Source organism: Salmo trutta, chromosome 10 (assembly GCF_901001165.1).
Source record: "Salmo trutta chromosome 10, fSalTru1.1, whole genome shotgun sequence".
In the NCBI taxonomy this organism is placed as follows: Eukaryota; Metazoa; Chordata; class Actinopteri; order Salmoniformes; family Salmonidae; genus Salmo; species Salmo trutta.
In genome coordinates, this window is record NC_042966.1 from 45,463,551 (window position 1) to 45,475,022 (window position 11,472).

Here is an 11,472-nt window from a genome sequence, read left to right on the forward strand (position 1 = left end):
ATTACATTAAACAAGGACCTTATTAAGGGGTATACACACATTTATAATTCTAACAGCTTTTTTTTGTTGGCAGAGTATTTAATTGTCTTAAAATATACATTCAATTTCAATATTTTCAATTTCAATCTCTGCATACAGTCACAGCAAGTCAAATCTGCTGCGTTGTGACACGCTAGTCGGAACGAGGAAACTCGGGAATTTTCGACTAACCAGTTGGCCTGTCGGAAATAGCCGAGTGTCCCAGTTCCGACCAGCATGAATAAACCGATTCCTTGATTCCCGATGGTCGGGAACATTTTCTTAAAAATGAAGAAGGCCTGCGTGGATTGGCTGATCGATGAGTATACAGAGAAAACGATTCGTTAAAATGAGGTTAGTACTCTGTGCTCTATGCCATAGATGTCTATGGGTATGCTCGGTTTGGCTCAGTTCACGCATATATTATATATTTCTTGATTTCCCACGTGAAAAACTGGAATAGATATGATTACAAACCATAGTTATTATGTTTAGAACACATTCAAAAAAACAACCCTTTTGCCGTGACATTGTGTATTGCAATGCCGTGACCCGGATTCGAACCGGGGTTGCTGCGGCCACAACGCAGAGTACTAACCTCTATACGATCACGGCGAGCTACCAGGGCTTCAACTCATCTGGGAGATATTCCCCCAGTAGAGCTCGTTTGCACCGAATTTCGATGAAGACGTTGATCATGCTGATGTTAAATCATGGTACGAGGATGATTTTGCTCAATGCGAACCGTACGTGCACTTTGGGGACTTCTTCGGGACTAATAAACGGAACCAGGCCACATGGAATAATCCACAGAATGGATTTAGGATTGGTAATGTCTGTTACTATGGTTGCAGCGGCAGTTTCTGTAAGATTACAATAGTTACCAACAATAACAACATGAAACCAACAGGTTTTCACACCACTGTTAACTACTTACTTTAAAAAAGATATGAATACTGTACAATGGAAATAAAACCATGTATTTTGGTCTATCATAGGCATCATAGCACTTGCTTGCGATTGTATTTTCTCACTAGCAATGATTTAGCTGATAGTTGCTTTATTGAAGTTTTCATTACAATGACTGTGATACGTGGTTGTCTTAAGAATACAGAATGTAGCTCAAAATATCAGACTTTTGATATAAGGCATGTAAGTTTAATGTGTTTATATGGCGGAAGAAAAACTCCATAACATGCAGTCAATTACAGAAACAAAAAAATGTTTGTTCAACAAAAATGTATCATATAAAATAAAAGGGAATCAGTACACACCAGCTGGATATTATTTATATATATTGTAATGAAACAATATTATAAATCCACCAGTGTAGTTTCTTCAGAGGTGTTAGGAGCAGTCCTCATATTGAGACTTGTTCTGGAGGAGATGTGCAGCTAGAAATTCAATAGGATTATGAAACCTGGAAGAGAAGGAAAGCTAGGATTAATACAAATCAGTCATCAAATAAAAAGTTTATGGCATAAATTATAATATTTATTGGTGCCCGAAACAGAGACAACTGAAATGTGTTGTTTCATTTGTAAAAAATAAAATAAGAATGTGTTGTTAACTGACTTGCCTAGTTAAATGAAGGTAAAATAAAATAAATAAATACATTTGACCCAGCGACAAAATAAAACAATTTGTGATATCATCAATGTGTGAATAACTATTCTTTATTTCAGTGCCCAGCCTCACCACACAACACAGGCTGATGTTGTGAGACCAGGAAAAGACATGTATTGGAGCCTGGCTCCTCTCTAGGTTTCTTCTTAGGTTCCTGCCTTTCTCTGGAGTTTTTCCTAGCCGCTGTGCTTCTGCCTCTGCATTGCTTGCTGTTTGGGGTTTTCGGCTGGGTTTCTGTAAAGTACTTTGATATAAAAAAAGAGCTTTATAAAATAGATTTGATTGATATTGTAGCCCACCTTTCTTTGGCTAGCACAGAGTGCACCACAGTCTGGTCCAGATATGCCCAGTGTTGGGAGAGACTGAAGATCTACCTTAGAGATCTCTGCATTGGACCTCTCTGCGTTGGACCTCTCTGTATCCTCAATCTTCTGGAGGGAAGGAGTAACGTAGAAGCAGAACACATTCAAAAAAACATCCCTTTTGCCGTGACATTGTGCATCGCAATGCCGTGACCCGGATTCGAACCGGGGTTGCTGCGGCCACAACGCAGAGTACTAACCTCTATACGATCACGGCGAGCTACCAGGGCTTCAGCTCATCTGGGAGATATTCCCTCAGTAGAACTCGTTTGCACCGAATTTCGATGAAAATATTGATCATGCTGATATTAAAATCATGGTAGGAGAATGATTTTGCCCAATGCGAACCGTACGTGCACTTTGGGGACTTCTTCGGGACTAATAAACGGAACCAGGCCACATGGAATAATCCACAGAATGGATTTAGGATTGGTAATGTCTGTTACTATGGTTGCAGCGGCAGTTTCTGTAAGATTACAATAGTTACCAACAATAACAACATGAAACCAACAGGTTTTCACACCACTGTTAACTACTTACTTTAAAAATATAAGTTTGTATTTTATAATCAAACGACCACCCGGACTATTTACATTGACCCCCCCCACCCTTTGTTTTTACACTGCTGCTACTTGCTGTTCATTATCTATGCATAGCCACTTTACAAATTACTTCGACTAACCTGTACCCCCGCACATTGACTCAGTACCGGCACCCCCTGTATATAGCTTCGTTAAGTAATTGTCTTTTAACTTTTTTATTACTTTTTTTAACTTTAGTTTATTTAGTAACTATTTTCTTAACTCTATTTCTTTAACTGTATTGTTGGTTAAGGGCTTGTAAGTAAACATTTCACTGTGAGGTCTACACCTGTTGTATGTGACAAATAGAATTTGATTTGATTTGAGACCACGTGTAAACAGGCCAGCCCAAGACCTTCACATCCGACTTGGGAATTTGAATGCACAGAGATACCGTGACATCGTCTTGCTCACCTTTGATGGCCACTGGTATATGGAGTGTTGTTTCTCTGGGTAGAGATATATATGGAGTGTTGTTTCTCTGGGTAGAGATATATATGGAGTGTTGTTTCTCTGGGTAGAGATATATATGGAGTGTTGTTTCTCTGGGTAGAGATATATATATGGAGTGTTGTTTCTCTGGGTAGAGATATATATGGAGTGTTGTTTCTCTGGGTAGAGATATATATGGAGTGTTGTTTCTCTGGGTAGAGATATATATGGAGTGTTGTTTCTCTGGGTAGAGATATATATGGAGTGTTGTTTCTCTGGGTAGAGATATATATGGAGTGTTGTTTCTCTGGGTAGAGATATATATGGAGTGTTGTTTCTCTGGGTAGAGATATATATATGGAGTGTTGTTTCTCTGGGTAGAGATATATATGGAGTGTTGTTTCTCTGGGTAGAGATATATATGGAGTGTTGTTTCTCTGGGTAGAGATATATATGGAGTGTTGTTTCTCTGGGTAGAGATATATATGGAGTGTTGTTTCTCTGGGTAGAGATATATATGGAGTGTTGTTTCTCTGGGTAGAGATATATATGGAGTGTTGTTTCTCTGGGTAGAGATATATATGGAGTGTTGTTTCTCTGGGTAGAGATATATATGGAGTGTTGTTTCTCTGGGTAGAGATATATATATGGAGTGTTGTTTCTCTGGGTAGAGATATATATGGAGTGTTGTTTCTCTGGGTAGAGATATATATGGAGTGTTGTTTCTCTGGGTAGAGATATATATGGAGTGTTGTTTCTCTGGGTAGAGATATATATATGGAGTGTTGTTTCTCTGGGTAGAGATATATATGGAGTGTTGTTTCTCTGGGTAGAGATATATATGGAGTGTTGTTTCTCTGGGTAGAGATATATATGGAGTGTTGTTTCTCTGGGTATAGATATATATGGAGTGTTGTTTCTCTGGGTATGAACGTAACTGACGTAAAGTTAATCCAGTCAATCGCGCACACACACTAGCTGAATATGCAGAGCTAGTGCTCAAATATTAACTATTAAGCTAGCTAGTACCTATTCCATTTATGTGGCCTCGTCAAAGATGGAATCTTTGCTATCGTCAATTTATTCCGAGATCAGCATCCAGATGATGTAAGTTAGTGCTTCAAAGTCCCTGTGATAAGGTTAGCGATAAACTGAAGTCCAAACTGAACAGAACTACACTCTTCTTCTACCATTGTCTTAAATATATTTAATGGTCTCGTTGCAAAAGCTAAATTGTCGCAAGGGAACTTTTATTTATTTATTTTATTTAACCCGGATAGCAAAGATTATAGCAAACACCACTGAAACGGAATTGGTGCTCGCTTGCTTTGCAAATTCAGCTATTGTTGGAAGCCAGCCAATATGAAACAAACTATTAAAATTACAAAAGGTTGCAGCATATGTTGTGTAAATGGTGAACTCATACAGCTGTCAACTCTTGTCATTTTAATCCGTTTCACATTTGCTAGCTACCTTTTAGATCGAAGCCCAAATAGAATGATAAAAGATAAGATGATAGAAGCCCATCTCCTACTGTAAATAACCTACACACTGTGTGTGTAGCCAGCCAGCCAGCCAGGTAGAAAAATGGCAGAAAAATAAAAGACGGACATCAGAGTATTTTTCAGTACACCAAAACGCAAAGTAAGAACCCTAGTAGCCTAATATCTCAGACTAGTTGATAAAATGTTCATAAGAAAGAAATGAAATTCTAATGGAAATGTTTCACAATGATGTCATTAGGCAGAGCAGGCAACAGATGGCACACAGACAGCAGAGTTGGAGACAGATATGCAGGGACAGACTGGCAGAGACGAAGTCTCAGGTAAGTTTGTTGAGTCTTTGTTTGGCAACATTATGAAAGGTTCTCAATTTTTTTGACTTGTAAAATAGGAACATAATTGGAAAATGCCATGGATACCCCCACTCTCAACTTAAACTGGTGACTGAACTAAGATTTGTTGAAGGCAATGGTATTGCTGTTGTGATTAGTTGTGTAGTTTTGGGTACCGGTAGTTAGGAGTACGGCAAACACCTTATTTCTTTGGTTCCTCAATATACATTTACCATATTACAATGTAGGCTATGTGTTACAGCACTACTTTTGGTGTCCCCCTCAGGAATCGCTCTTGAGAAAATTTCATGTAATTGTCCCCCTCAAAGTTGATATCAGATTTTCGCCCCTGGCCACAGACCCCGACAAGGAGCACTCCTACTTCGTAGATGAGTTTGACAGCCTCTACAAGTTCGTCCCCAAGGTGGTCAACCTCACAACCACGAAACTGAGATGGGCAGGGAGGGCACCTTACTCCCTATATCGTCCACTACTGTTGACCAGTGTGCACCTATCCAATCACTTATAAATCTGTTCTTACATACTTCAAGGAAACAAGTAAGAGAGGATGCATTTCTAAAGTATTCAACCAGGGCCTTAGGGGCTACCCAGGGGGCTACCCAGGGGGCTACCCAGGGGGCTACCCAGGGGGCTACCCAGGGGGCTACCCAGGGGGCTACCCAGGGGGCTACCCAGGCCAGGGGGCTACCCAGGCCAGGGGGCTACCCAGGGGGCTTAGGGTGGGGGTTCATGGGGGTTCATGGTAGGTCCATATTAGGGATGGGTATGGTTACTAGAATATCCAAACTGATGATAGTATTCATTGGTGAGAAGAAAGAAAAAAAAAGATAGGCCTATTTGAAAATTTAAAATCTTTGTTTAAAATTAAATGAATGATCTATGTGATATTGCTACATAGCCTACAGGGTTAGACCATTACATTACAATGTATAAGCAAACCGTTTTAGGAGTTTCTATGAGGTTTCACTTGGTAGCTTGGTGTTATTGTTGGGCAATCGAAGCGGCCCTACGGTCAGAGGCATCAGGTGTAATTAGTGAAGTGGGAGATTTTAATGATCAACCAACAGGTAGGCTGTTTAATATCAATGGAGATTTTCTACACAAGGATGGGAGCTCAGAAAAATAGCCTCAATTTTCCTTGCTACTTTAGCAAGCTAGCTGGCTAACATACTGTAGTTGGCTACTTTAGCTAGCTAGCTGGCTAACATACCGCAGCAGGCTACTTTAGCTAGCTAGCTGGCTAACATACCGTAGCTGGCTACTTTAGCTAGCTAGCTGGCTAACATACCGTAGTTGGCTACTTTAGCTAGCTAGCTGGCTAACATACCGTAGTTGGCTACTTTAGCTAGCTAGCTGGCTAACATACCGTAGTTGGCTACTTTAGCTAGCTAGCTGGCTAACATACCGTAGCTGGCTACTTTAGCTAGCTAGCTGGCTAACATACCGTAGTTGGCTACTTTAGCTAGCTAGCTGGCTAACATACCGTAGCTGGCTACTTTAGCTAGCTAGCTGGCTAACATACCGTACGTAGCTGGCTTCTTTAGCTAGCTAGCTGGCTAACATACCGTACGTAGCTGGCTTCTTTAGCTAGCTAGCTGGCTAACATAGCCTTATGGGGACATGGTGTTTAGAGAAACATAGCCTTATGGGACATGGTGTTTAGAGAAAAAAGCCTTATGGGACATGGTGTTAATATAGAAACACAGCCTTATGGGACATGGTGTTAATATAGAAACACAGCCTTATGGGACATGGTGTTAATATAGAAACACAGCCTTATGGGGACATGGTGTTTATAGAAACACAGCCTTGTGGGACATGGTGTTAATATAGAAACACAGCCTTATGGGACATGGTGTTTATAGAGAAACACAGCCTTATGGGACATGGTGTTAATATAGAAACACAGCCTTATGGGACATGGTGTTAATATAGAAACACAGCCTTATGGGACATGGTGTTAATATAGAAACACAGCCTTATGGGGACATGGTGTTAATATAGAAACACAGCCTTATGGGGACATGGTGTTAATATAGAAACACAGCCTTACGGGACATGGTGTTTATAGAGAAACACAGCCTTATGGGACATGGTGTTTATAGAGAAACACAGCCTTATGGGACATGGTGTTTAGAGAGAAACACAGCCTTATGGGACATGGTGTTTAGAGAAACACAGCCTTATGGGACATGGTGTTTAGAGAAACACAGCCTTATGGGACATGGTGTTTAGAGAGAAACACAGCCTTATGGGACATGGTGTTTAGAGAGAAACACAGCCTTATGGGACATGGTGTTTAGAGAAACACAGCCTTATGGGACATGGTGTTAATATAGAAACACAGCCTTATGGGGTACTGTGTATGTAGATGTATTTTATACAATTCAAATAATGCTGTAATGTAACACACTGTTAATATGTCAAGGGCTCTGAATACTTTCCGAATGCACTGCATGTACACACACAGTCTTGTACAGCTGACCTTGTGGGAACACACAATGCAGTTCCATTCAAAAACCTATTTTGCCTAATCCTAAACCTAACCCTAAACCTAACCCTAATTCTAATCCTAACTCCCATAGAAATAGCATTAGATCTTGTGGGGACCAACAAAATGTCCCCAGTTGGTCAAATTTCTGTTCGCTTACATACAGTATGAAAATGTATGCAGTCAACCTCATGTTGTAGAACCAGATTTACTTTGGAAACATGACTGTCATGTACATTTTTTGCAGTGTACAATTATAACTAGGAATTCTTGGAACAAACAGGAAACATTTACTTGGTCTGTTTCACTCTGCCAGTTTGGCTTTGAAGAACTGATTCCCCTCTAGCCTGGTCCCAGATCTGTTTATGGTGCCTTAACAACTCCTATATAGTCAATAGCAAAACAGCACAAAGATCTGGGACCAGGCTAATTTCCACCCATGCTATTTATCAAAAATTAACACTCAAACATCAACACAGCAAGTTAAGACTTAATATATATTTATTATAAGTATTTGCAATTTTACACCCAATGTTTTTGTAAAAACGGACACCATTGTGAAAACCTTTCCGCGTTAACTCCACCTCCCTCAAAAAACAGATGCTCTGTAAAATAACTTCTGTTTCAAGACCTTTTTAAAGCAAAGGCACATTTGTCAAGTGTTCTTAAAAGGAAAGCAGAGAGAGAGAGATAAAGGCTGGCTGGCGGCAGGCAGAGTAGACAGAGTCAGTCTTAGAAACGGCGAGGAATAGTGAGATGCCACAGCCAGCCTTCAGTAAGTACCCCACATCTCCATCACAACACAACTGAACCTGACTTGGAGGAGAGGAGGGACCAGGGAGCAGACAGGGGTCTAAATGAGAGGCCTGGGGTTCTGGGGAAATGAGAGGCCTGGGGTTCTGGGGAAATGAGAGGCCTGGGGTTCTGGGGAAATGAGAGGCCTGGGGTTCTGGGGAAATGAGAGGCCTGGGGTTCTGGGGAAATGAGAGGCCTGGGGTTCTGGTTAAATGAGAGATCTGGGGTTCTGGGGAAATGAGAGGCCTGGGGTTCTGGGGAAATGAGAGGCCTGGGGTTCTGGGGAAATGAGAGGCCTGGGGTTCTGGTTAAATGAGAGGTCTGGGGTTCTGGGCAAATGAGAGGCCTGGGGTTCTGGGCAAATGAGAGGCCTGGGGTTCTGGGCAAATGAGAGGCCTGGGGTTCTGGGGAAATGAAAGGCCTGGGGTTCTGGGGAAATGTCAGTCTGTCTTCAACCCCCTCGCTAGCTGTGAAGACAGACCATCAGATTAATCTGAAACAGAGTCAGTCTGTCTGGGTGTTCATTGGATGCAAGGTTGAGGAGGAGGGGCTCTGTGGCCGGTCACACACCCAGGAGCCTGCCTGGATTATAGAGGGAGGAGGAAGCCTTGTGCCCAATAGCAGTTCTCCTAACAGACCTTCCAGTCAACCACAGCCCTGACCTTCTCCCTCTGGAGGCGGGCCTAGTATAGGCTACTGGCTGCACCATCCCGCCAGTCAAAACAGGGAACCAGAAGCGTGATTGAGGATATGTGTGAGGTGAAGTCTGCGTAGCACCCCACACGCCCCACATCTATTGGTCCCTGGAGCTGGGAAGCTGTGTGTCAGTGGACTGTGATTGGTCCTCGTCATACGAACACCTTGGCAAGAGCGTCTGCCCCGGCGGAGGCGATGTAGGCCTTAGAGGGGTGGAAGGCCACGTCATGGATAGACTCATCATTCTTCTTCCTGTGAGCTGTAAACTCCTGGATACACGTCTTAGTCTCCAGGTTCCACAGACGAATAGAACAGTCATGACCTGAGGGAGGAGAGGAGAGAAAGATTAAGGAGTGGAAAGAGAGAGCAGACAAATAGAACAGTCATGACTTGAGGCAGGAGAGGAGAGGGGGATTAGGGAGGGGAAAGAGGAGAGAGGGATTAGGGAGTGGAAAGAGAGAGCAGACAAAGGCAGGAGAGGAGAGGGGGATTAGGGAGGGGAAAGAGGAGAGAGGGATTAGGGAGTGGAAAGAGAGAGCAGACAAATAGAACAGTCATGACTTGAGGCAGGAGAGGAGAGGGGGATTAGGGAGGGGAAAGAGGAGAGAGGGATTAGGGAGGGGAAAGAGAGAGCAGACAAATAGAACAGTCATGACCTGAGGCAGGAGAGGAGAGGGGGATTAGGGAGTGGAAAGAGGAGAGAGGGATTTGGGAGGGGAAAGAGAGAGCAGACGAATTAGAACAGTCATGACCTGAGGCAGGAGAGGAGAGGGGGATTAGGGAGGGGAAAATGATCAAAGAGGAGGAGAGCAGGACGTAGTAAGGGAGAGGAAAGTGAACAGTAGGTGGGCGACAAGGCAGTTCACATAAAGGATACAGCTCTGGTGTCCCCCAGGGATTAGTTCTGGGCCCTCTCCTGTTTTATAAAGTGTACAGCTCTGGTGTCCCCCAGGGCTTAGGTCTAGGCCCTCTCTTGTTCTGGTGTCCCCCAGGGTTCAGTTCTGGGCCCTCTCCTGTTTTATAAAGTGTACAGCTCTGGTGTCCCCCAGGGTTCATTTCTGGGCCCTCCTGTTTTATAGTATACAGCTCTGGTGTCCCCCAGGGTTCAGTTCTGGGCCCTCTCCTGTTTTATAAAGGATACAGCTCTGGTGTCCCCCAGGGTTCAGTTCTGGGCCCTCTCCTGTTTTATAAAGGATACAGCTCTGGTGTCCCCCAGGGTTCAGTTCTTGGCCCTCTCCTGTTTTCTAAAGTGTACAGCTCTGGTGTCCCCCAGGGTTCAGTTCTTGGCCCTCTCCTGTTTTCTAAAGTGTACAGCTCTGGTGTCCCCCAGGGTTCAGTTCTTGGCCCTCTCCTGTTTTCTAAAGTGTACAGCTCTGGTGTCCCCCAGGGTTCAGTTCTTGGCCCTCTCCTGTTTTCTAAAGTGTACAGCTCTGGTGTCCCCCAGGGTTCATTTCTGGGCCCTCTCCTGTTTTATAAATTGTACAGCTCTGGTCCCCCCAGGGCTTAGGTCTAGGCCCTCTCTTGTTCTGGTGTCCCCCAGGGCTTAGGTCTAGGCCCTCTCTTGTTCTGGTGTCCCCCAGGGATCAGTTCTGGGCCCTCTCCTGTTTTATAAAGTCTGTCATATCATCACATGGACTCTCCAACCATTGCTATTATCATCACATGCAGGATGACAAGATATATATATCAAGCTGAGTATGTTAGAAATCATTGTTATGGAGAGTTAGCTACTTACTGCCAGACATCAGATAGAGCCCGTTGGGATCGACAGCTAGACTGGTAACGGCATCGAGGTGGGCCACCATCGAGTGGATCAGCTTCCCTGAACAGTTCAAATGGAAAAAATGTGTTAATTTAACCTGTTAGGGCTAGGGGGCAGTATTTACACGGCCGGATAAAAAACGTACCCGATTTAATCTGGTTACTACTCCTGCCCAGTAACTAGAATATGCATATAATTATTGGCTTTGGATAGAAAACACCCTAAAGTTTCTAAAACTGTTTGAATGGTGTCTGTGAGTATAACAGAACTCATATGGCAGGCAAAAACCTGAGAAGATTTCATGCAGGAAGTGGCCTGTCTGACAAGGTGTTGTTGTTCTTGCTTCTGTTTATTGAAGACTGAGGATCTTTGCTGTAACGTGACACTTCCTACGGCTCCCATAGGCTCTCAGAGCCCGGGAAAAAGCTGAACGATATCGAGGCAGCCTCTGGCTGAAACACATTATCGCCTTTGACAAGTGGCCGATCAGAGGACAATGGGCTTAGGCGCGTACCCGAGTCGATCCTGTGCTTTATTTTCTTTCGTCTGTTTACCTAATTGCAGATTCCCGGTCGGAATATTATCGCTTTTTTACGAGAAAAATGGCATAAAAATTGATTTTAAACAGCGGTTGACATGCTTCGAAGTACGGTAATGGAATATTTAGAATTTTTTTGTCAAGAAATGCGCCGTGTGCGTGACCCTTATTTACCATTCGGATAGTGTCTTGAACGCACGAACAAAACGCCGCTGTTTGGATATAACTATGGATTATTTGGGACCAAACCAACATTTGTTATTGAAGTAGAAGTCCTGGGAGTGCATTCTGACGAAGAACACCAAAGGTAATCAAA

At 43.2% G+C, this 11,472-nt stretch overlaps 1 protein-coding gene, 1 long non-coding RNA gene and 2 other non-coding genes across 5 annotated transcripts in view; all 4 read right to left on the reverse strand.

The window, feature by feature from the left end:
* Positions 1-555: 555 nt before the first annotated feature.
* Positions 556-2,547, reverse strand: LOC115201775 (uncharacterized). Its single transcript, XR_003879814.1, has 2 exons — positions 1,944-2,547; positions 556-1,438 (listed from the first exon to the last, which is right to left on the reverse strand). It is a non-coding gene; the product is annotated as an uncharacterized LOC115201775 (long non-coding RNA).
* On the reverse strand, positions 562-633 carry trnah-gug (transfer RNA histidin (anticodon GUG)). The gene has a single exon. It is a non-coding gene; the product is annotated as a tRNA-His (tRNA).
* Positions 2,152-2,223, reverse strand: trnah-gug (transfer RNA histidin (anticodon GUG)). The gene has a single exon. It is a non-coding gene; the product is annotated as a tRNA-His (tRNA).
* Positions 2,548-7,846: 5,299 nt separating the features above from the next.
* LOC115201768 (striatin) overlaps positions 7,847-11,472 on the reverse strand; it is a 56,928-nt gene continuing 53,302 nt past the window's right edge. For both annotated transcript variants that reach the window (XM_029765657.1, XM_029765656.1), the window contains 2 exons: positions 10,592-10,678; positions 7,847-9,178 (listed from right to left, as the gene is read on the reverse strand). In XM_029765657.1, the coding sequence (XP_029621517.1) occupies positions 9,009-9,178; positions 10,592-10,678 (257 nt within the window). In that variant the 3' untranslated portion in view covers positions 7,847-9,008. The remainder of the gene's footprint in view (positions 9,179-10,591; positions 10,679-11,472) is intronic.